General features: G+C 43.7%; 1 protein-coding gene across 2 annotated transcripts in view; it reads left to right on the top strand.

The window, feature by feature from the left end:
• LOC311241018 (SEC14-like protein 1) overlaps positions 1–14,619 on the top strand; it is a 78,153-nt gene extending 63,534 nt beyond the window's left edge. Inside the window, exons 13-17 of one of the 2 annotated variants that reach the window (XM_084329676.1) lie at positions 4,297–4,431; positions 7,263–7,514; positions 9,106–9,284; positions 12,198–12,299; positions 12,397–14,619. In XM_084329676.1, coding sequence (XP_084185802.1) covers positions 4,297–4,431; positions 7,263–7,514; positions 9,106–9,284; positions 12,198–12,299; positions 12,397–12,400 — 672 coding nt within the window. In that variant the 3' untranslated portion in view covers positions 12,401–14,619. Of the gene's footprint in view, positions 1–4,296; positions 4,432–7,262; positions 7,515–9,105; positions 9,285–12,197 lie in introns of both variants that reach the window. The other variant, XM_084329675.1, reaches the window with a different exon arrangement.
• The last annotated feature ends 11,379 nt before the right edge of the window (positions 14,620–25,998 follow it).

Here is a 25,998-nt window from a genome sequence, read left to right as displayed (position 1 = left end):
TGCTACAGGGTAGTACGCCCACTCATAACATGAATGTCTATAGTGCATGTACTATTGAAATAACCATAGCTTGCTCAATAAAAATGCTTCCAAGCAAGAATCATAGCCATGTTAATAACGTTTGTAATAACATAATTTTTTTTTTACATTTAGTCATTTAGCTGACGCTTTTATGCAAAGCGACTTACAAGTTCTGTACGACAAGACAGCAAGAAGGGTACAACTCTATCAGCTAAGTAACAATGTTCATCAAGTGTTACGTGTTACAGTGTAGGTTAGTTTATTAGGACAAGTGCATGACAGTAAGGTTAGTCAGGGTTAGTTTTTTTTTTTTTTTTTTTTTTTTTTTTTTTATCATTTCAGATAATGGTTGAAGAAGTGAGTCTTTAGTCGACGGCGAAAGATTGGACGGGATTCGGCTGTCCTAACTGGGATGGGTAGTTCATTCCACCATTGTGGGGCAAGGACTGAGAATAAGCGGCTTCTCTTTGATGACCCTCCGGGAGCTTGGATAGGAGTAGGTCTGAGGCGGCCAGAAGATGCAGAGCGTAGGGGTCTTGAGGGTGTGTAGTTAGAGACCATTGACCTGAGGTAGGTGGGAGCGGTTCCCTTTGCCGCACGGTATGCTAGGTCGAGGGCCTTGAAGCGGATACGTGCAGCAATGGGGAGCCAGTGCAGGTCCCTAAGAAGTGGGGTGACATGGGCCGACTTCGGTAGGTTTGAGATCAGGCGGGCCGCTGCGTTTTGAATGAGTTGAAGAGGCTTGGTGGCAGTGGCCGGGAGGCCAGCTAGCAGTGCGTTGCAGTAGTCGAGGCGGGAGATGACTGTTGATTGGACGAGGAGTTGGGTGGCTTCTTCTTTTTTTTTTTTTTATCACATTTTTTATTATTATTCACATGAAACAAGACAACACATTAACCACAATCACAATACATAGAACTTCACAAGAAAATAACAAAAACAATAATAATAATACAGACTAACAATTTATACAGACAAAGAGAAAAGAAAACAGAGTTCAACCTTCTAAATTTTAATTCCAAGGGGTACTATCTAATAAATGGTCTTTCCCAGTGTTCAGCTCCGATTCCCGGCCGTGTGACCCTATATTAATAAAACGTACATCTCCAATCCACCACAAGGACCATTTTTGAGAACACGACCCGAAAACAGAGCAATGAACCTTCATGAAAAAACAAAAACCTGTAGAGGTGTTCCATAGATTCACAGAGACCGTGTAAAAGTGGCCAAACAGTGAAGAAATAGTTAAATAGCTGCCCCCCCGAGTTGGGTGGCTTCTTTTGTCAGGAAGGGGCGTATCCTTCTGACGTTGCTCAGGAGGAATCTGCAGGTTCTGGTTGTCGCTGCGATGTGAGCAGAGAAGTTCAACTGGTCGTTGAGGACAACACCAAGGTTCTTGGCGGTCGGGGACGCGGTCACAGCTGCATTCTCGACTGTGATGGAGAGGTCGGTCAGGGGGGAGGATTTGGCCGGCAGGTGGAGCAATTCTGTTTTGCTTAGGTTCAGTTTGAGGTGGTTGGTCGTCATCCAGGCGGAGATGTCGGACAGACAGGCCGAGATCCGCTCAGAGACGTGGATATCTGAGGGAGGGAAGGAGAGGAAGAGTTGAGTATCATCGGCATAACAATGATATGAGAAGCCATGAGACGTGATAATGTTACCCAGTGATTTAGTGTAGAGGGAGAAGAGAAGGGGTCCTAGGACCGAGCCCTGGGGGACACCCGTCCGGAGGGGGGCGGGTGGCCGACAGAATCCCTCTCCATGACACTTGGTAGGAGCGGTCGTTGAGGTATGATGTCAGCCATGTCAGCGCAGATCCAGCCACTCCCATTCCTGCGAGGGCCGCGAGGAGGATCTGATGGTTGACTGTGTCGAAGGCTGCAGATAGATCTAGGACAATCAGGACAGAGGAGAGGCCTTTCGCTTTTGCTAAGTGAAGTGCCTCTGTGACCGCAATGAGGGCCGTTTCTGTGGAGTGGCCAGTCCGGAAGCCAGACTGATTGGGGTTTAGGAGGTCATTCTGTAAGAGATAAGCAGTAAGTTGGTTGGATACAGCACGTTCAAGTGTTTTAGAAAGAAAGGAGAGAAGAGAGACAGGACGATAGTTGGCTATGACGGTGGGGTTCAGGGTTGGTTTTTTTATGAGGGGCGTGACTCTGGCTTGTTTTAGGGAGGTGGGGACCACCCCCGAGTTGAGTGAGGAGTTGATGGTTGCAGTTAGGAATGGGAGGATGTCCGGTGCTATGATCTGGAGGAGTGGGGAGGGTAGCTGGTCCAGCTGGCATGTAGTCGGACGGTTCGACGTTACCAGTGTCAGGGTCTCGGCTTCTGTAATGGGAGAGAAAGATGACAGAGTGATGGATGAGGTTCTCGATTCAGCGTTTGGAATGGGTGGGGGTTGGGAGAAGGAGCTGCGGATGTTCTCCACTTTTTCCTCAAAGAAGATCGCAAAGTCTTCGGCAGAAAAATATGAGGGAGGAGGGGGTGGGGGGGGGGAGTGAGGAGGGAGGACATGGTAGCATGCAGTTTGCGAAGATTCTTGGCAGAGGCCTCGATCCTATGGTGAAAGAAAGAAGCTTTGGCATTAGTAATGGTTTTGGAGAATGTTAACAAGAGGTTGTGATATGTGTCGATGTCAGCAGTGAGGCGTGACTTTCTATACTTCCTCTCAGCCGCTCTCAGGACCTGTCTTTGTTCTCTCACTGCATCCGTCAGCCATGGACTGGGTGGGGAACGGCGGGCAGGTTTCTCAACGAGGGGACAGAGCTTGTCAAAGGAGGTTGCAAGGGCTGAGAGGAGGGTGGAGGTTGCCATCTCTGTGGGGAGAGCAGAGAAGGTGTCACTCAAAGGTAGAGCGGATATTATGTCAGAGGAGAGGGTGGAGGGGGATAGGGAGGCCAGGTTACGTCTGAGTGAGACGGTTTGAGTTGGGGTGAAGACCTTTCGGTTAAGCATGAGAGTTAGTGAGAAGGATATGAAGGAATGGTCAGATACATGTAGGGGAGTTACCGTGGTGTTAATGCTGGAGTTACGGGAAAATATGAGATCCAAGGAGTTGCCTGCTTTGTGGGTGGGAGGCATGGCAGTGGGAGTCAGGTCAAATTGTTGTAGGAGGGAGACCACTGGGACCGACTGAGATGAGTCAGGCAGGTTGAAGTCGCCCAATAGAAGGAGCGGGGTACCATCTTCCGGTAAGGAGCTTAGAAGCATGTCCAGCTCATCTATGAAGTGATCGAGGGGACCTGGAGGGCGATAAGAGTGTAACAATGGTGAGATTGAAAGGATTAGAGACAGATATTGCATGATATTCGAGGGAGGAGAGTGACAGTTCTGGGAGTTGTGTTAGGTTTGTAGCCCATGAAGGAGATGTCATGAGGGCAGTGCCTCCACCCCGTCTGGAGGGTCGAGGTGTTTGAGTGAAGTTATAGTTTGTAGATAATGCTGCAGGTGTTGATGAGTTATTGGGAGTTATCCAGGTCTCAGTTAGAGCCAGGAGCTGCAGATTTAGACTATGGGCGTAGGCAGTAATGAAGTCGGCTTTCTTGACTGCTGATTGACAATTCCATAAGCCTCCCCGTACTGTGACAGGTGTATTAGTGGCTGTAGGAGGGTAGGAGAGATTTGCCGGGTTGCTAGCAAACTGGCGTGGATGGGTAGAGTCAGTTCTGGAGGAGCAGATTGTGGATATAGGTATGAGGCACATTGTGGTGTCAAGAGTGGCAGGGAGAAGGTTGTAGGGAGGAAGCGAGATAGTAGGGAAATAGCAGAGTGGGAGGGAAATATATCGGTGGATCCCTCCGCGGATAACTCCAGGAAAACTCCTCTTTGTCCCTCGACGCTTCGCTAACGCGAAGCCAGCAAGTCTTTAAATCACTATCACTAATTACTGATGAGTGACACCTGCAGCAAAAGGCCACACCTCCAGTTTCTGTCAGCTGGGTGAAACTAATTACAAACTATTTCCACAACACAATTTTGTCACACACTTCAAAATGATGTACACAGTATTATTCAGTTAAAAGATCCTACCCTCTCTGCTGTTGTCATCAGAATAAACCAAACCGTTTGTAAATCCGTCAAGATTTCAGCGAGTTTTAGAGAGTATTGTTGTTTGTGCAGATCACTCACCTTAAAGCAGTAAGTTAGTTAACTGTAGCAAGATGGCCGCCGGTGAACTACGCGGGAGACTCCGCCTTGCGCCATCTAGTCTTTATATAATATCTATGTCTCACAGTGTCTCTCTTGTGCTTTGGACATCCTGTCCTTCCTGTCCAGTGTGAGATCCCCGAGGGCGGCATGGTCCCCAAGTCTCTCTACAGGACGGCAGAGGAGCTGGAGAGCGAGGAGAACCGGCTCTGGACCGACTCCCTCTATAAGAGCGCCAGCGTCTTCAAGGGAGCCCCTTATGAGGTACTGCTCACTGCAGCATATATCCTATATACATCATCTGTTTTATATATATACATCATCTGTTTTATCTAATAAGATAACATTTTCAGTCTGTTCACTAAGCAAAATGGGATTGTCAAGTAACCTTTCTTTTAAATTGAATATTAAAATATATATATATATATATATATATATATATATCTCGATACTTACAGATATAGGGAGGTGTACTCTGACGTCACTTTAGTTTTCCGCACGGTCCACCGTATAGGGATTTCTTTAGTGTATGGATATAATATTGGCTGCAAAATATTGTGATGCCATGCTATCGATTCCCCAGAAGAACGATCCTACTTCATATAGAGGTCCTATATCGGTCACTCGGATCTGAATGTAGGTGATGTGGTTTTTTTTTTTTTATTATTATTATTGCAAAACAAAAATTATTAAAAGTCAGTACTCAACACACAATGCGTAATGAAACTAACAGTCAAGGTGGCTAAAATTACATGCAAGTACAGAAACAAGACAAAAAAAAGTCTATAATAATATTTTACCGTATACAGTGTATATCCAACTAAATTAACAATTATACAAATGCCTTATACAGGATATACCCCTAATACCTATTTTCTAAAACCCTACACACATATGCTCCAGCTCGAACCCCCCCCTCCCGGACCCCTCCTTGGATAGTACCTCCATTATCCCTCACTCCTAACCAGACACTACCATTATAAGCTAGCTTTTATTCTCTCCACCACTTCTAACCACATTGACATTTTGGATTCGTTGAGACCCAGAATTCTTGCTGTAGATACTTCTTGATAAATCACATCGAGATATGTAAGAGACCAAACTTTCCGGCACATTTTTTCCGGTTGAAACCAGCGTGATGCGATCAGTTTTTTAGCTACTGTGATACCCGATAAAACCAATCTCTTTAGCTGTGGATTTACTGCAAACTCAAAAACATCATTCAAAAGCAATACAGAGGGGTGTACTGGTATATTCCAAGATACGAGTTTTGATAATTGCTGGGTCACATCTTTCCAGAATGCCTTAACTGGTGGACAGTCCCAATACATGTGCATAAATGTTCCTTCGTCTCCATTTGTACATTGGGAGCATTTTGAGTCTTGTTTCAGGCCCATTCTGTTCAGTCTTATAGGAGTCAAGTATGTCCTGTGAATATAGTTAAGATTGATTTGTTGATGGTCCGGGTTCCTTGATGTAAGACGGACATTTGCCCATACTTCTTGCCAATCAAAGTCACTTTCCAGGTCTGGTATATCCCTCCTCCAGACAGTGTCTAGTTGGAGGGTTTCATACGAGGACGTTAGTAATTGATAATAAAAACCTGATACAAAACCTCTCAATGTTTCTCTTTCATAGAAGAATTTGTGGTATCTGTGGTGTTCAACTGGTATGTGTAATGGAACACCGTGAGACTTCAAACATAGGCGTAACTGTATGTAAAAAAGCCATGTGGACTCGGTGAGGTTAAACTTTGTGCATATTTCTCCATAACTACAAAAGCCCTGGTTATTAAAAATATCCCCTAATGAGGTGATGTGGTTTATAGACGTGATGCAGCTTCAACTCTTAAACCTCTGGACTCTGTCTACTAGGGGTGGGAATCACCAGAGGCCTCACGATACGATATTATCACGATACTTAAGTCACAATACGATAGTATTGCGATTCAAAATATATTGTGATATGCTGAGTATTGCGGTATTAATATTGCGATATATTGTGATTTATTACCTTTTTTCAACTGCAAAGTAAAACTGTCAACATGTTTTATCTAATCAAATAAAGTTTTCAGTCTGTTCATCTCACTTCAATAATCTTTATTGCAGCAAATGGGATTTTCTCAAGCAGACGGATGTCAACACTGTAATCTGTGTTGCATGTACCTGACCTGACTAACTGAACTGTTTGTATTACAGTCATATTCCAACTTAACTGAATGTGTGTGTGGACTACTGTACTATTACAGGTATTGAAATGAACAATGCAAAAAAAATATATAATAATACATCTTTTTGCATAATTAAATATCGATACTTGGCGTCCTTTTATCGATACAGTATCGCCACGCAAAGTATCGCGATAATATACTGTATCGATATTTTCCCCCACCACTGCGGTCCATCATCCTGCCCTCAGATGTATTACTGGTGACGGATGATGCCCACCACTGTGTCCCTTATGAAAAGGTTGGATGGCCTTCTCTGGTTGAAAGGCGTAACCATCATTGATGTTTGTTCATTTTAAAAGCCCTTATCGGTAAACTTCCCTCTTCAACACTGTTGTAAGGGAATCTCGGAACCTATTCTACACGTTTAAATGACTGGTTGGTTCTCAGAGAGGGTTCCTCCAGTTTGCTCTGAATTAGGAATAATTGCTCTTTCCCTTTTTGATGCTTCCAACACCTGGAATGCCCTCCAACTGACTCTGAAGCTGAAGGTTCTTCCTTCTTTTGCTGCGTATAAAATTGTGCCTATATGTGTATGAATCTACTGAAAATCTACTTGTTTTGTAAGCTCGTCGTCGCTGTAAATGCGAGGAAACAGGATGTACCTTGCCTGGCTGGTCAGTGATGGATACTAATCAGGCTACATCCTCAATGCTTATCTTTAAGCATCTTGTTTTCAGTGAGGTCTCTGACGGTAATAGCAGGGGGGTGGAATGGTCAATGTTGTGGCTCCAACTAGATCCTATGAAACGTTAGGATTAGGATGCCCTCTGCTGACGCAAATGTGTACTGCATGCTTGCCTTTTTTTCTTTTTACAGATAATAAATGACCATCTGTTTACCGTCTCACGTCTCTCTCTCTCTCTAGCTGCTGATCGAGATCACAGAGGCCTCGTCCGTCATCACCTGGGACTTTGACGTGTGCAAAGGAGACATCATCTTCAACATCTACCACTCCAAGAGGGCCCCGCAGCCCCCCAAGAAAGACACCCTGGGGGCCCACGGCATCACGTCCCCAGGGGCCAACAACATCCAGCTGATCGACAGGAGCTGGGTGCTGGGTCAGGACTACAGCCTGGTGGAGAAGGCCCTCACCTGCAAGGAAGGGGAAAGCGTCCAGGTAGGAACGTGTCCATGGAGACACGAATGTACTGTGCCTTTTTTTATCGGGGCTGGGTGTCCAACCAGAGTGCAAATGTAACAGTAAAGTGCAATAGTATTATACAATGTACAGGTATTTTAAACTGGGTATACAATATATAAATGAGTACTACTGAGTAATATTGCTAATCAGATGTGTACAGAGTTGTAGTATTAATATGTACAGTAATACAGGTATAAAGACACTATGGTAGTAAGTCCTACTGGCCAGCAGCATAACTACTGTAGTAAGAGTAGGTAAGGGATATGTACAGATATAGATATAGTATCTACAGATATGTAAAGAGGATAATATGCAGGTAAACTGGATATGAAATATATAAATGAGTACTATTGAGTAATAGTGCTAATCAGATGTAAGTACAGTGATGCAGGTATAAAGACACGTAAGTAAGTCATACTGGCTGAACTGTAGGAATATGTACAGATATAGATGATATCTACAGATTTGTAAGATGTAATAAGGAAAAATAAATACATTTCATGTTAAACAGATGGAACATTTCTTATATTGGGCTAAGGGAAACTGATTGATTGATTGATTTTTATTTGACAACAATATATAAATAACATGTGACAGTCTGGAATACTGACAAGGATGGACACAAAAAAGCTCAGAGCCTATTTCCATTGTGGTCCTTGTAGCGGGGGGGACGGGGACGAAGTGTTCAGACATGCATCATACAGACATCGTAAAGACACATGACAACACACCACATAGACATAACATGGACACATAAAAACATGTAAAAGTGGTGTGACATCATCATGTTAACCTATACCGTTGCACAGGTAAGATGTGACGTCACTTTAACCTACACTGTGATATCAAACTAAAGCTGTAATTTAACCTATACTGTGATATCGGACTAAAACTGTAATTTTCATCTTGACATTCTCAAGTATTTCAGAACTCATTTTGTGAGGAAGGTGGCCCTAATATTTGCCTTTTTATTGTTGTTGCTTTTAATGTAGAATAATTTGTTTGCTTCTTCAGAAGGGCAGCTTGAGTTTCTGCGTTATATAGAATCGAAACATATTCAACCCGGCGTGTGTCCAGTCCACAGGGTTCGCACAAGGTCCTTGAAGTGCTTGATTTTTTACCAAAAAAATTTAAAAGTCCATGAAATTCTAATCAACCATTCAAATTGAAAGTTTTGTTCATCCATTTCTGAATCAAGAAATAAAATGTTTTTATTTAAAGTGTAACTAATTGTCGGAAATTGGTTTTTAAGCCATAAATATTGGGTCAGATTTTTTTTTTCTAGCATTTAAAAGTGAATTGTATCCTTTTTAAATGCCCTTTTTCAAATGAAAAATAGTGCTTAGGAAAGTACTTGAAAGTCCTTGAATTTAATTTTGCAATGTCTGTGGGACCCCTGTGTAGAATTATCTTTGTTTTGCTTCTTCAGAAGGGCAGCTTGAGTTTCTGCGTTATATACAATCGAAACATATTCAACCTGGCTTGTGTCCAGTCCACCATCACCACTAACAGCAGCAGCAGCACCAGCTGTGAGTGAGTCTGACCCTGCTGCTCCCTCCCCCCGCAGGGCTCCCACGTGACCCGCTGGCCCGGCTTCTACATCCTCCAGTGGCGCTTCCACAGCGCCCCCGCCTGCTCGGCCTCCAGCCTGCCCCGCGTGGACGACGTGCTGGCCTCCCTACAGGTCTCCTCCCACAAGTGCAAGGTCATGTACTACACAGAGGTGCTGGCCTCCCACGACTTCAGGTCAGTGTGTTTCTCTCTCTCTCTCTCTCTCTCTCTCTCTCTCTCTCGCTCGCTCGCTCGCGCGCGCGCGCCGCAGGGCTGAAGTGTTGTTTCCCCACGCATCACTCTCTCTCTCGCTCGCTTCTGGGAGTTTAGTGAGAAAAAGATGCGTTGGTTCTTCCAGATTCTCTTTCTTTTTATTAAAGAACACTGAAGACATTTCAAATTCTCTGGGAATACATCAGTGTCGAGATCTCTGGGAATACATCAGTGTCGTAAGATTTCTGGGAATACATCAGTGTCGTACGATTTCTGGGAATACATCAGTGTCGTAAGATTCGAAACCTACCAAGTATAGAGAAGTACGTATTTGACTCAAATACGTACTTCTCTATACTTGGTAGGTTTCAAATCTTATGACACTGATGTATTCCCAGAAATCTTACGACACTGATGTATTCCCAGAGATTTGAAATGTCTTCAGAGTGATTCATTTCTGTTGCAAGGATTTATAAATTGTCTATTTACTTAAGCATATCAACACCTTTACAATGTATGTATATATATATATCGTGGATGATATTGTAAAGAAAACCCATATCCTTGCACAGATCCATAATGGCACGTATACCTTCAGACGGGCTATACCTCCCAGCCGTATGACAGCGTGGTACGAAAATCATCTCCTTTTGCATTTATTCATTCAACAGACGCCCGGCAAGACGCTCCCCTTAAAAAAATGGCATCATTAACGGGGTACCTAATCTCGCAACAGCCACGTGACACGCGTGGCACGCCCCCGCGGCAGCCGCAGCGGCAAGCGCGCTGCCGTTGGCGAAAGCGGGATGAGAGAGTGTAGATTTTGCTGTGTATCATTTAATCATTTAACATTTGAAAGGCATACATTGTTGTCATACAGAAGTACAGAATACTTTTATCCAAAATGCTTCTTACTGTTACACTGTTAGAGACTGTGCTAGACAAATGAATGACTAATTCGGTCTGAAATAGCGTAACTAATAACGTTAGTAAGCACTGCTTATATGCTTATTATGTCTGCGGGGTACAGTAAACGTTTCTCCCGGTACATTCTGAAGAGCACACCGCTGTATGTTGGAGAACCAGCGGTCTTCCGCTCCTGGCGGCACCTCGGCACAGCTCAGCCCTGTGTGAGACGCGAGCAGGAAGGAGGAGATGGGAGTTCTTCCAATCGGAATATGTTGTTTCTTTACACATATGTTGGATTATGAATATGTCTTTATAGCTACAAATGAATGACTAATTCGGTCAGAAAGCAGTAACACAACAGTTGCAATGTTGTGTTACTGCTTCTCGGCATAAGCCCCAATAAGACCGTCACCAGAGCTCAGCGATGCCGCTCGCGTGAGCATATTCTCCCCGCTGGTGATCGCAGCACGGAGGGTCGCGGACCAGCCTGGCAGCATAGCTATAAAGACATATTCATAATCCAACATATGTGTAAAGAAACAACATATTCCGATTGGAAGAACTCCCATCTCCTCCTTCCTGCTCGCGTCTCACACAGGGCTGAGCTGTGCCGAGGTGCCGCCAGGAGCGGAAGACCGCTGGTTCTCCAACATACAGCGGTGTGCTCTTCAGAATGTACCGGGAGAAACGTTTACTGTAGCCCGCAGACATAATAAGCATATAAGCAGTGCTTACTAACGTTATTAGTTACGCTATTTCAGACCGAATTAGTCATTCATTTGTCTAGCACAGTCTCTAACAGTGTAACAGTAAGAAGCATTTTGGATAAAAGTATTCTGTACTTCTGTATGACAACAATGTATGCCTTTCAAATGATTAAATGATACACAGCGAAATCTACACTCTCTCATCCTGCTTTCGCCAACGGCAGCGCGCTTGCCGCTGCGGCTGCCGGGGGGCGTGCCACGCGCGTCACGTGGCTGTCGCGGCCAATCAGGCCAACCCCGGAAATCAAATACGTTGCGGAAGTGGTACACGCAACCCGGAGAGGTTCATCATGCACGTGATCAAATCATCTTTGGTTGATACAAATTCATTGTCAAAACAGGGTAAATCAAATGCAATTTAGGTTAGGAGTTCGGTAGAGGACTTTGATGTTCTCTGGCCAGGAGAATTGGGTCTAGCACCCCTCTCTCTCTCTTTGGGGTCACCTTATACAATAACTGGGATGAAAGGGGGCAGGGGAGGGATGACTAGGTGAGAGTTGAGGGAAGAAGGGTACAGGGGGAGGGATGACCAGGTGAGGGGTGAGGGAAGGAGGATACAGGGGGAGGGATAACCAGGTGAGGGGGGAAGGAAGGAGGGTACAGGGGGAGAGATGACCAGGTGAGGGGGGAAGGAAGGAGGATACAGGGGGAGAGATGACCAGGTGAGGGGGGAAGGAAGGAGGATACAGGGGGAGAGATGACCAGGTGAGGGGGGAAGGAAGGAGGGTACAGGGGGAGAGATGACCAGGTGAGGGGGGAAGGAAGGAGGATACAGGGGGAGAGATGACCAGGTGAGGGGGGAAGGAAGGAGGATACAGGGGGAGAGATGACCAGGTGAGGGGGGAAGGAAGGAGGGTACAGGGGGAGAGATGACCAGGTGAGGGGGGAAGGAAGGAGGATACAGGGGGAGAGATGACCAGGTGAGGGGGGAAGGAAGGAGGGTACAGGGGGAGAGATGACCAGGTGAAGGAAGGAGGATACAGGGGGAGAGATGACCAGGTGAGGGGGGAAGGAAGGAGGATACAGGGGGGAGGGATGACCAGGTGAGGGAAGGAGGGTGCAGGGGGGAGGGATGACCAGGTGAGGGGGAAAGGAAGGAGGATACAGGGGGGAGGGAGGTGTGGACAAAAAGCCATGGAAGGAAATTGCACCATTCCATCTGAGAACGAGCCTTTTTCTCCTAACATCTGTTCACCGCTCTCTCCGTCTCTGTTCCCAGGGGATCGATGACGAGCCTGGAGTCCAGTCACAGCGGCTTCTCCCAACTCAGCGCCGCCACCACCTCCTCCAGCCAATCGCAGGCCAGCTCCACCATCTCAAGGTAGCATCCGACCAATCAAAAAAGTGTCAAAAAAGGAAAATTAAGCCGCCCTAAGAAAAACCTTCAGGGAGTTGAACTCTGAACTTCTGATTCTCAGTTGACTCCTACTGTGCCGGGTGCCTTAAGAAAGGATGCCACTCTCTGCTACTGGCCAGCGGGGGACTCCGCCCGACCGCGGGAGGCGAGGGAGGACTATGTGGAAATGAACATTCTCCCGCTCCTCTCGGAGGAGGTTCCGCCCCCCCCCCCCTTCCCCCGACGTCCCTCAAAGTAACGAAGCCCTGTGAAGCATGTTAGTGAATATCTCTCGTTTGTGCCTATCATGAGTGATTGAAGTAGTTGATTAGTGTTTTGTAGTGATACTATAACAATATAAATGTATAAAAAGTAAAACAGAAAGTGCTTGATTTGTTGCGAGATTATGTACCCCGTTAATGATGCCATTTTTTTAAGGGGAGCGTCTTGCCGGGCGTCTGTTGAATGAATAAATGCAAAAGGAGATGATTTTCGTACCACGCTGTCATACGGCTGGGAGGTATAGCCCGTCTGAAGGTATACGTGCCATTATGGATCTGTGCAAGGATATGGGTTTTCTTTACAATATCATCCACGATATATATATATACATACATTGTAAAGGTGTTGATATGCTTAAGTAAATAGACAATTTATAAATCCTTGCAACAGTATTAAAAAGAAAATGAAAATGGATAAAAATTATAATTGGCGCCAGGACAATTGTATTACAAGATGGACATGTCTTACCACATTGTAATTTGTACTGGAAGACGGAACACAATCAGAACATTCTGAACATCGGTCGGTTCTTTTTCTCAACCATGACTCCTGCTTTGTTAACATTCCTCACTACAACCACGGGGCTTGTTGTGCACCATCACAGCTCACATCTAACCGTCTGCCAGGGGTTACATGAGGAATGCGAGCATGCTAGCATGATGCCACGTTAGGGAAAACTGACGCATGTAGAAATGATGGCTGTCGATCGATAAGAAATGTCTTAATGTGTCAATTGCATGATTGTGATTTAATGGCAATGAACACATACTTAACAGAATGAGTTGTCTGGGGTTGTGGTATTGATGAAATAAATGCATGACATATTTAATTGGCTGGGCTAATGATGTATTAATACATATAATGACTTGGTTGTGATAATGAAGACATAAATACATAACATAATTAATTGGCTGTGATAATGAAGTCATAAATACATAACATAATTAATTGGCTGGGGTAATGAAGTCATAAATACATCATTAATTGGCGGGGGTAATGAAGACATGAATACATACCATAATTAATTGGCTGTGATAATGAAGACCTACATACATACTTTAATTAATTAGCTGTGATAATGAAGACATACATACATAACATAATTAATTGGCTGGGATAATGAAGTCATAAATACATATAATTAATTGGCTGTGATAATGAAGAAATAAATACATAACATAATTAATTGGCTGTGATAATGAAGACATAACATAAATACATAACAATTCATTGGGTGTGATAATGAAGTCATAAATACATAACATAATTAATTGGCTGGGGTAATGAAGACATAAATACATGACATAATTAATTGGCTTGGTAATGAAGACATAAATACATCACATAATTAATTGGCTTGGTAATGACAAAATGGTGAAGTAATCATAAGGACTTATCTGTCACAGCAGTCTTCAGTTATGTTGAACGGTGATCCGTCTTGTGGATCCATTTGTCCTCCGAAGCAACGATGGCTTTGCTGACGAGACAGAATTGACCCGCTAACGCATTACCGTTTTCAAATGAACGCATTGATATTGAAGGCCCTAGTAGACGTGTTATTATCCCACAATGTCAGTGTCTGGTGGAGAAAAATAACCGATTTTGAAAACATGAAATACATGAAAAGTGTCCCTTGAAGGGGAGGATGATGACTTGTTACAGTTCTATTATGTGAGAGTGAGTGAATGTAGTGCTTTGAAGACACTAACAGATGAGTATTTAGACTCTCGACTTGATTTATGACCAGTGCAATACACAGGCGTGCCACGGTGCGGTTGTGTTGTTCCACCACAAGATGTCAGTGTACTTATACCATATAGGAAGGAGCCTCACCGTTTCACTCTTTTGGCTCAGGCCTTCCAATTATACAAATCGTTTCAAGGAATTTAAATAAAAATCGAAAACGTATTTATATAAAGAATTGTGATTGATGTGACATGTGGCCTATTGCCATATTTTTGTTTTTGTTCTTTTTGAGGAAGTTTTGTAAAAACCACCAAATAAAAAAAATACCTGCATCACAGTTTGGTTATGAGCCTCTGCTTTATTTGCCTTTTTGTTTTTATTGACCTGTAATAGATGATCAGATTATAATAGATTCATAGGAAAGATGTAATTATTTCTCAATGGACAATTCATCATCGTTACTGCAATAGGTTAGCTGTTCGCTGTAAAGCTGTGAGCTGGAAAATAAATGTAATGATTTGTAAAAACATACAGTAGAGCCTCACGCCTTCACGGCATGTTTTGGGGGCTTGTTAGCCACAGTTTCAGCTCATTTGAATGCAATAGTCCACCCCCTCCGTCATACAGCACGGGGCCAAACGGTCAAAAGTACGATTTACATAAATCTTTAATTTCCACAAACTCATCACATGCCTCGAACCAAAGCCGGATTGGATTTTGCTTGTGTTATTCTCTTATTGCCTCCGATGCCCTTGAGAGCCCTCGCACGGCTGCTCATCGCGACCCCAACTGACAGACGTACTCATAGGCTGATGACGCCAACGGTAGCCCGACCCCCCCATCCCTCCCGGTCTGTCTGTGTGTTTGTGTTGGAGAGAGGAAGTACGCTGTCTTCGCCCGGATCCTGTTTTCCTGAATAACTCACGCCGGCTCTAATGACCTCCCAGGACACACATTGTCCACATAAAACAGTACGGACATAATTCTACCTAAAAGTGTCATTTGCCAGCTAATATCGCACTTCTTCCTAATCACCCCCGAGCAGGCCCTTTTCTTGCCATATGCGGACTATGTGGTTGCATAGGGCCCCCGAAGCCACCAGCGGCCCCCTAAAATGGCAAAAAAATTATAAAAAAAAAAGGTATTCACTCAATATACTGTATATATATATATTCTTATGACCGCAAGTGGGCGTTTCTTTATAACTGACAAAAATGTAGTTGCATTTTCAAACTTTATTTAACTTTATCTTAAATAGTTCCATTTCAATTTCAATATTGTAAGTCAGAAATGTAAGTAAAATGCAGTATCTCATTTATGTGCATTTGGGACATGTTATAATGCAGATTTGGTAAATCCTGTACATTTTCAAGAGTTTCTTGATGTATGGGAGCCCCAGTGTTTCCCATTTATTATAATTTTCTGTCATTGCTGGAGTCAACTTGAGATGTTTGATTTGAATTTGTGAGAAAAAAAGATTTACGTTTTTTTCACGGATCTAGCCTCTTCCTCTTAACTTTCTCTGCCACGCTGGGAACTGGATCTGACTATGTGCTGCCACACATTAAACCAATGGAGTCGCTCACCTTGTTTGCAGGGCTATAACTATTTAAATATTATAGCTATATATGCAATACTATGGCCCATTTCCATTTGGCATCGAGTATCTATCGTTCAAGATGTGAAAAAGGAATATTTTTTCCATCCATACATTATCGTTTTATACCGTGGTGAATATAAGTATGTTTTTAGAGCGGTCTGGGGTAATTCCTGGAAGGCTATTAACGGCCCGCGACGCATAGTTTGCTTAATCCATTGGCATTTCGTCCCTATACCAAAGCCTCACCCCTCTTTCCTAACTGAACTTTCTGATCTCCTGACTATAGCCTCCACTCTCTCCACCAGCCTCCTACTCACCGGTGACCTCAACATCCATGTTGACCAACCTAACTCAAACCTCACACCTAACTTCCTCTCCCTCCTTGACTGTTTTAGCCTCACCCAACACATCAACTTCCCCACCCACCTCAAAGGTCACACATTTGACCTTGTCTGCTCTGCCTCCCTACCCATATCCAATCCTCACCCTATCCCATTCCCACTCTCTGACCACTACTCAAATCAAATGTATTTGTAAGGCCCGACAACACGTTAATGTCCCCATGGGCCGTACACGACTTCTTTAAACAAGTCAAGAAGAAACATCACAATAAGTCAAGAACAAAACAAGAACACCATAAGGTCCAAAATGTTTTAAATAAATGCTAAATAAATAAATGCAACACTCCCAGACATACCTCACACGAAGGTAAGGAAAAACTCACTAAAACCTAGCAATAGGAGGGGGTTAGAGTTCCCATGTTTGTAGTGGGCGGAGATGGAGCAATAAATACATGTAGTGAGCATATGCATACATGGTGACAGTAGAATCATAGTATATAAGAAAATTGTGAAAGAGTAATAGATGGAACTACTGCAAGCGTATGGATACAGGATGAGATACAAGACAATAGCTCAGGGCCGTATGCCCCGCAGGGGCAGGAGAAGTCACTCGGAGGGTTCAGCACTGCAGGCCAGACAGAAGACGGTATGAACAGGGTTCCCACGGTACCTGGAAAACATGGGATTCATTTTTTCATTTTCCAGGTATGGAAAGGCATGGAAACTGAGCAAAAGTGACCAATTACATGGAAATAGAAACAGTTGTCCTGGATAATTTTATTGGATGATGTGTAATAAAATGTAACTATTGAGCACAGAATTAACATGAGTTTATAAAAACCCTTTACATGTGAACAGCTTTTACTGTAGATAGAAATGGATGATCCCATGTTGTAGAGCATGCTCTTGGCATCCTATATGGTATGTTGGAATTTGATGCAGGCAACTTGGTGAGCCAAGGAAGCCTTGGCATCTACAGTGAAACTTCTTATGCAAGTTTATCCTCAAATGTAAGTAGCTGTGTTTTAACTGTGTGGTAAACCTGGGTTTATCAACGTTATTTAGTAAGCAGTGCAATCTTGCTAACTAGCTAGCCAACGTTAGCTCTCATAACGAGCCAGTTAGCCAGCACCAGGTACAGTAGCTAGCCAACGTTAGCTCTCATAACGAGCCAGTTAGCCAGCACCAGGTACAGTAGCTAGCCAATGTTAGCTCTCATAACGAGCCAGTTAGCCAGCGCCAGGTACAGTAGCTACCAACGTTAGCTCTCATAATGAGGCAGTTAGCCAGCGCCAGGTACAGTAGCTACCAACGTTAGCTCTCATAACGAGCCAGTTATCCAGCGCCAGGTACAGTAGCTAGCCAACGTTAGCTCTCATAACGAGCCAGTTATAGGCAGAGAAGCTCTTGGAGGGTATCAACAGATCCCTGTCACCTCTGGACCCCAAGATGCTCCTGCAAATATCGATGGACGGCCCTACAGTGAATTGGAAGTTCTTGAGAATATTTCAAGAGGACAAGAGCAAAGAGGACCCAGATGCACCAAAGCTCATCAACCTGGGATGTTGTGGTCTGCATGTTGTGCATGGAAGTTTCCAGACCGGAGAGAGGGAAACGGGTTGGAAAATCGGAGATGTGCTGAGAGCGTTTTGGCAGGTGTTCCATGACTCGCCAGCAAGGCGAGAGGATTTCAGTGAGCTGACTAAAACTGCAAGATTTCCTCTGAAGTTCTGTGCCACTCGATGGGTTGAAGACTTGCAAGTTGCTGAGCGGGCAATCGAAGTGTGGCCAGCTGTGATGGCGTACATCCACAGCCACAAGAAACTTCCGAAGAGTAAAGTGCCAACATCTGCGTCCTACTTGACAGTCAAGAAGGCAACCGAAGACCCTCTTTTCCTGGCTAAACTTGAGTTTTTCGCTTTTGTTGCAAGACAGCTGAAGCCTTTTTTGGAGGTATTTCAGACGGATGCCCCAATGGTACCATTCTTGGCAAAGGAGCTCCAAAGCACCCTGACAGGCCTGCTGTCATGCTTTATCAAGAGAAAAGAGCTGGCAAAGATCAAGACACCTCTCCAGCTCACCAAACTGGACCCCCAAGAGAAGCAAATCCATGTCCCTCTCAAACACCTGGACATAGGATTTTCAACCAAGCAGGCTTTGCAGAAGGCATCTGAGAAGCTCCAGGAAAATCCAGTGAAAATCGTGGAGTTCAAAAAAGAATGCGTCTCCTTACTCGCAATGACCTGCAAGAAAATTATGGAGAGAAGTCCTCTCATGTATCCAGCTGTGCGGCATATGAGGTCCCTTGACCCTGTGATGATTGTGACAGAAACCGAAAGTACAACAGCAATGTTTGAGAAACTCCTTCAGGTTCTCCTCAATGCTGGATGGTGCCCTGCCACAGAGTGTGACAAAGTCCTTTCTCAGTATAAAGCATTCTCACTCTGAGAAGGTGAAAACAAAGCGGCAAAAAGTAATGACTAGTGCTGAAACAATGGAGAAAGAAGCACATGAAATGGCAGTCATGGCAGAGAAGAAGCACGATTTTACACTGCTGTCAAAATCAAATGCCTATCGGAAAGGGGTTGCTGATAAAAAGGAAGAGATGGCAGCTCTAGACAAAGCCCTGAAAGAGCTGCAAGAGTCTGTCAATAAGTTAAAGCAATGAGGTATGCACAATAGCCTTTATGGATGTATGAAAGATTGTAATATTTATTGGTCACATAAAGACAAATATAACACCATATTAGGTTATGGAGATGACTAATTTTAACTCAAAATAACATTCTGTTTCAGATCTTCAGACTGTAGAGAGGAGGAGTAAGAGGAGTGCAGAGGGGCATTGAGCATGACCTCAGAGTTGGTTTGTCTACCATCACCCCAGACTTTGAGACTTGTCAGGAGCAAACAACATCCCCAGTTATCCCAATAGTTCCCTGGGATGTTAAGCTAAGAAGTCTGCTAAGAAGGATATATTATTTATTATTATTATTATTATTATTATTATTATTATTATTATTATTATTATTATTATTTTATTTCATTGTGTTTTTAGCCCTTAGTTGCACTTTTGTTGCAACCCCAGTTATCACATTAGTTCCCCCAAACTTAGGTATGTTATGTTAAGCTAAGAAATCTGCTAAGAAGCATATTATTTATAATTATTTTATTTCATTGGGTTTTTAGCCCTAGTTGCACTTTTGTTGCAACCCCAGTTATCCCATTAGTTCCCCCAAGGGAGGAGGAAGAGAAGAGGCAGCGAAGATGGAAGATGGGATGACAGAGGAAAAGGGAGAACAGTGGAGAGGAGTTGAGAAGAGTAGGAAGAGAAGACGGGAGCGGACACGAGGGGAGGTGTGGAGAGAAGAGAAGAGAACAGGATGAGATAGGAGAGGAGTGGAAGAGAGAACATACCGGTATATCAATCCCAGTGCTCATGTGTTCCAGTTCAATAAATTGTTGTTCATCTACAGCTTGTTGCATTATTTCATGCATTGATATTATCAATAAGACATCATCTCTAAGCATTTACAATGTAGACTTGACTGGCACATCTTTTAAATCAAGTAAGTAGTCAGGTGTCCTAGGGGGTTGTGTGTGTGAGGGCAGGGGGGCGCGGATGGGGGCGGAAAACTTCAGGGGCCTATAGATCATCACTTAATATGTGGTACCTGGAAAATCAGGAGGTAGTATGGAAAAAAATTTCAAGGCAAGCGTGGGAACCATGCTGTTCCATGGGACCGGTTGAGACGGAGACAAAGGTTCTCCCTCGGCAACCGAAGAAGAAGAAGCAGAAGAAGAGGAAATAATTTTTTTTAGGAAAGCTAGATTTGCCATCGATAGGGAAAGGACAGAACAAACTATTAAATGCAGAAATCACAGAACAAGAAGAAGGTGCAATTAGTAGGACTAAGAATAGCAAATCTCCGGATAGTGACGGATTCCCATCAGAATTCTACAAGACATTTAGACAGGAACTAACTCTCATATTACACGCAGCATTTAGACACGATGAAAGATGGCATAATGCCACCCTCATGGAAAGAAGCCATAATTACCACAATACCAAAAGAAGGAAAGGATAAAGAGCTATGTAGCAGTTTCAGACCTGTGTCCATACTTAACGTGGATTACAAGATGTATACATCGATAATATCCAAAAGATTTGAGACGTTTATGCCAGACATCATAGATGAAGATCAGACCGGATTCATTAAAGGAAGACAGACGCAGGATAACATAAGGAAGACATTGCAGATAGTGGAGGAGATAGATTGAAGGAGGTAGTGCAGTACTGGTTAGTCTAGATGCAGAAAAGGCATTCGACAGTGTGGGCTGGGTATTTCTATACAAGGTACTAGAGAAGTTTGGTTTAGACAAAGACGCTATGAGAACAATTAAGCACTATATTAGGAACCGACAGCAAGAATTAAGGTAAATGGCAGCCTGACGAACCGAATCAAACTAGAGAGGGCTACCAGACAGGGCTGTTGTCTTTCGCCGACACTCTTCGATGTATTTATCGAGCCACTGGCACAATTAATTAGACAGACTAAGGACATCAAAGGGGTAGAGATAAAGGGGACAGAACACAAACTAGGTTTATTCACAGATGACGTGATAGTATATATGAGACAGCCAGACACAAGCTTCCCGGTACTGATGGATCTACTGAAAGAATATGGGCACTATTCAGGATATAAGCTTAACGTGACGAAGATACAGACCTTAACATGGAACTATTACTCCAACGACAGAAATTAGGGAAAGGTACGGAATTAGATGGGACATGGACACGATTAAAGTCAAGTCAAGTAAGTCAAGTAATTTATTTATATAGCACGTTTAAAAGCACAAGAGCCAACCAAAGTGCTGTACAATCAAAGCTTAAAATCAATGTCCTAATATAAAATACACAAATACAAAAATACAAAAAGGCACAGCAGGACAAGACGGTACATTCAGAGAATAGGACAGTAGGACAACACACGGATAGGGGAACACAAAGTACAGTAGCACACAGGGGACAGAGGAGCATAAGAAGAGATATAAGAGGGATGGGGCAGGATAAAATTACATGGGAGTGTGTGAGTTAGGGTGTGGGAGAATCTGGGTTTATTGAAGGCCAGGGAATAGAAGTGGGTTTTTAGACGGGCCTTAAATGTCTCCAGCGAGGGGGCAGATCGGATCTCCAGGGGAAGCTGGTTCCATAGCTTGGGCGCCACGGCCTTGAAGGAGCGATCGCCTCTCTTTTTGAGTCTGGTGCGGGGGGGGGACCAGCCGAGCCTGGTTGGAGGATCTTAGTGACCTGGGTGCTGCATAGGGGGTGATGAGCTCGGTGATGTATAGGGGTGCTGCACCCGATTAAATACTTAGGGGTAAACATCACAAGAGGAGTGGGGAAACTGTTTGATGCAAACTATATACAGATTAATCAGAACATCAAGAGAGACTTAGAAAGATGGACAGTAATGCCCCTAGACTTCAACTCAAAGATGGAAATCATCAAGATGAACATACTACCAAGGTTATATTATACCTATATCAGTCTTTATCCATACCAATACCACAAAACCAATTCAGAGAGTGGGACAGACTGATATCGAGATTCATTTGGGCAGGGAAGAGGCAGAGGATCAGATATGTTACTCTACAACTACCAAAGGAGAAGGGGGGAATGGCAGTACCCAGTCTGAGAGACTATTTCTACGCAGCACAGCTCAGAGCAGTGACATGCTGGTGCAATGTAAATTATGAAGCCAGATGGAAAGACATTGAAAAGGAAGGGGAGGGATACAATATACAGGCACTAATAGGGGATAGGGAACTATTTAAGAAGACGGGAACAATTGCTAGATCAAATCACTAAATTCACTTGAAATATATGGAACACAGTAGTAAAAACACACAAATTAGAAAAATAATCCAAGGTCTTGAGATGGGTAACACACGGCAATAGATTCAGGCCGGCGATGGGTGACCATGGATTCAAAAGATGGGAAGGGGGGGGGGGGGGGGAACAGCGATATTTACAATGATAGAAAAGGGAGAAATACAGACCCTACAAAAACTGAAAGAAAGATTTGGACTAGAGAATAAAGACCACTTTAGATATCTACAGATTAGAGAATATTACAACAAAGAAATAAGAGGAGAAAAGGACGAAGAACAGAATGGAATAATTAGGATGATAGTAAGGGCATATGAAGGGAAGAAAGGGAGGGTCATATCAGCAATGTACCAAGCAATAATGGACAGTAAGGGGGATACAACCAAATACATAAAAGAAAGATGGGAGAAGGAACTAGAGATCGAGATTATAGAGGAGGAATGGTACAACATATGCAAAGTACAGCACTCAACAACTAGTTCAAGGGTATGGAGGGAATTTGGATGGAAGAACATAATTAGATTCTTTATAACACCAGGGATAAAAGGCAAATACTGTATGCACCAGCAGCACAGACATTTTGTTGGAGATTGTGTGGAAAAGAAGGTGCAAATCACACGCACATATTCTGGGAATGTCGGAAAATAAAAAATTATTGGGAAGGAATAGGAGAGACAATAAACGAAATAATAGGATACGAAATACCCCAGACAGGCTTAGTGCTGTATCTAGGAAATATGATGCAGGAATATATACAGGGGGAAGACAAATATCTGATAAAGATACTATTAGTGGCAACCAGGAAAGCAATAACCAGACTGTGGTACAAGGAAGATCCACCGACTAAGGACCAATGAGTTGGAATAGTAGAGGAGATACAAGAAATGGAGAGAATAACACATATGCTGAGGTTACAGGAGGAGAAATTTAAATCAAGATGGGAAAAATGGGAAGACTATAAGACAATTAGGAACGACACCACAGAAGGACAGGAACTAAGAGAAGAGACAAATGTAAATACTCAATGTAACGATGACCCCATGCCACAATATGTTTACTTTTATTTATTATTTGTCCTTTTTACTTGATTTAGATGTTATTTTCTTATAATTTTGTCTGTCAATTGTAATGCTGTTATTGTGGATGTTTGTAAGTCAAAAAAATATGCAAATAAAAATGTAAGTAAAAAAAATAAGAAAAAAAAGGTTCTCCCATGTCTGCAGAAAAGCAGACATGGGAGCAAATAGACATCCTAACTAAACTAGACAGATTAATCTAAGGGTCAGTCCCCGACCAGGTGAGATCAGGGTAGGTTGAAGGAGAGAGAGAAAAGATGGGTCTTTAGGGATTTAAAAGCTTCGACAGAGCAGGCGCCCCTGACGACGGCAGGTCATTTGTTCCACAGGTAGGGAGCGCGGTAGACAAAGGCTCTGTGGCCGGCGGATTTCTTTTTAACCCTAGGAATCGATAGAAGCCCCGCATTTTGTGAGCGCAGAGCACGAGCGGGCGAGTATCGAGAGATGAGATCGGATAGATAGAGCGGCATGCCCATTTAAAAATTTTAGGAGTAGCACTTTAAAGTCAGATCGGGCTTGAATAGGAAGCCAGTGTAGGGCGGACAACTGGTGTGATGTGATCGAATTTTCTAGTTTTAGTTAGTATCCGTGCAGCCGCATTTTGCACGAGTTGAAGATTTTTGATGGTTGAATTAGGTAGGCCTGAAAAAAGTGCATTACAGTCTAGACGTGATGAGACAAAAGCATGAATTAGTGTTTCAGCATCAGTCAGAGTTAAAATGGGGCGAATTTTTGCAATATTACGAAGATGGAAGAAGGCAATTTTTTATATGTGCATTAAATGAGAGGGAGGAATAAAAAATTACAGAGGTTTTTTATGGTGGAGCTCTGGGATACATGACAAGTATCAAAGTTGAGGGAGATGTCCTGAAACAGGCCTCTGTGGTTTGGGGGGCCAACAATTAACATCTCAGTTTTATCTGCATTAATGAGTAGAACGTTTTGCGACATCCACTTTTTGACGGCAAGCAGGCAAGCCTCAAGATTTTGTAATTGGGAGGAATCATTTGGCTTAATAGGTATATATAATTGGGTGTCATCAGCGTAATAATGAAAGTTTATGTCAAATTTGCGTATGATATTGCCGAGGGGTAGCATGTAAATCGAAAATAGCAAAGGGCCCAGGACAGAGCCTTGTGGGACCCCGCATTGCACTGGGAGGGTCTCAGATCTTAAATCATTATAGACCACGCAGTGTGTTCTATCAGTTAAATAAGATTTAAACCAAGCAAGTGCGTGACCCCGAATGCCAACATGATTCTCAAGCCGACATAGAAGAATCGAATGATCGATAGTGTCAAAGGCTGCACTGAGATCGAGCAATAAGAGCACAGAAGTTAGGTTTGAGTCAAGAGAGAGCAGTAAGTCATTTGTGACTTTGGTAACCGCCGTTTCGGTGGAGTGTAAGGCTCTAAAGCCAGATTGAAAATATTCATTAAGATTATTGTTTGATAGATGGTCAGTAAATTGCGTTGCAACAATCCGTTCTAATATTTTGTATAGGAACGGAAGATTGGAGATGGGTCTGTAATTTTTTAAGATTAGAGGGTCGAGGTTCGGTTTTTTAAGTAGTGGTTTAATGACGGCTGATTTAAAGGCCAGGGGCACCACGCCAGTAGACAAGGAGGTGTTGAAGATATTGAGTAGGGCAGGGCCTAGAGTTGGGAAGAGTTTTTTGATGAGAGTTGCTGGAAGAGGGTCAAACAGACAGGTTGAGGGTTTAGCCGCGCCAACCAATTTAGAGAGGGCACTAAGTGAGATGTTTTCAAGGCAGCATAGCGTATGGCTGGATTCAAAGTCAGGGGGAAAGCCCATCAGAGGTTGGGAGGGACTCTGATTGTTGAGTAAGCCAACAATTTCATCTCTTATGAGATCAATTTTCTTGGTAAAGAATTTAATGAATTCGTTAGCCGAGAACGCATGGTTTAGGGCACTTGGTTGTTTCTGAGTAAGTTTTGCAACTGTGTCAAACAGAAACTTTGGGTTGTTTTTGTTTTCGTTAATGAGCCTGGAAAAATATGAGGTTTTGGCTACTGCATCCTCTTCTCTGCTCCCCTTCCCCCACCCCACCACTCCAACAAACGCACCATCTCTTTCCGTAACATAAAATCCATTGACCATCTCACCCTGTCCCAGTCCATATCCTCTGCCTTTCCCCCGGACTACGCCCCCTCTAACCCCGACGACTATGCCCTCCTGCTCAACTCCATTCTCTGACTCCCTGGACTCACTGGCACCTCTGAAAACTATCATTGTCTCATTCACCACCTCCTCCCCCTGGTACACCCCGGAACTCCGCTCTATGAAGCAGACCGGACGTCAACTCGAACGCCTCTACAAAAAAAAACATCTCACCATCCACGCTGACCTCCATAAACAGCACATCTCCTCCTACCATGATGCACTTCAAGCTGCCAAATCTGCCCACTACTCCACCATCATCAACAGCAGCAACCGAAACCCCCGGACCCTCTTCTCCACTGTCAAAAAAACTCCTACAACCCCCAGACAATAACTCACTCTCCTCCCCTGACCTCTGCAACTCGTTTCTCCTCTCCTTCAATAATAAAATATCCCAAATCAACAGCTCACTGACCGCCCGCATCGCCAACTCCCCCACCCTCGCCCCCCAGTATCATTTTTCCCCCACCTGACTCCATCCCTCCCACCCCTTTCACTGCCTTCGCCCCAGTTGACTCCTCCTTCATCACGGACCTCATGACCACCTCCAAGGCCACTACCTGCTCCCTTGACCCCCTCCCCACTACTCTCACCAAGGCCTGCCTCCCTGCTCTCATCCCCAACCTCA

This window comes from Notolepis coatsorum (assembly GCF_963971535.1).
Source record: "Notolepis coatsorum genome assembly, chromosome: 14".
NCBI lineage: Eukaryota > Metazoa > Chordata > Actinopteri > Aulopiformes > Paralepididae > Notolepis > Notolepis coatsorum.
This window is presented reverse-complemented; position numbering and strand designations above follow the sequence as displayed.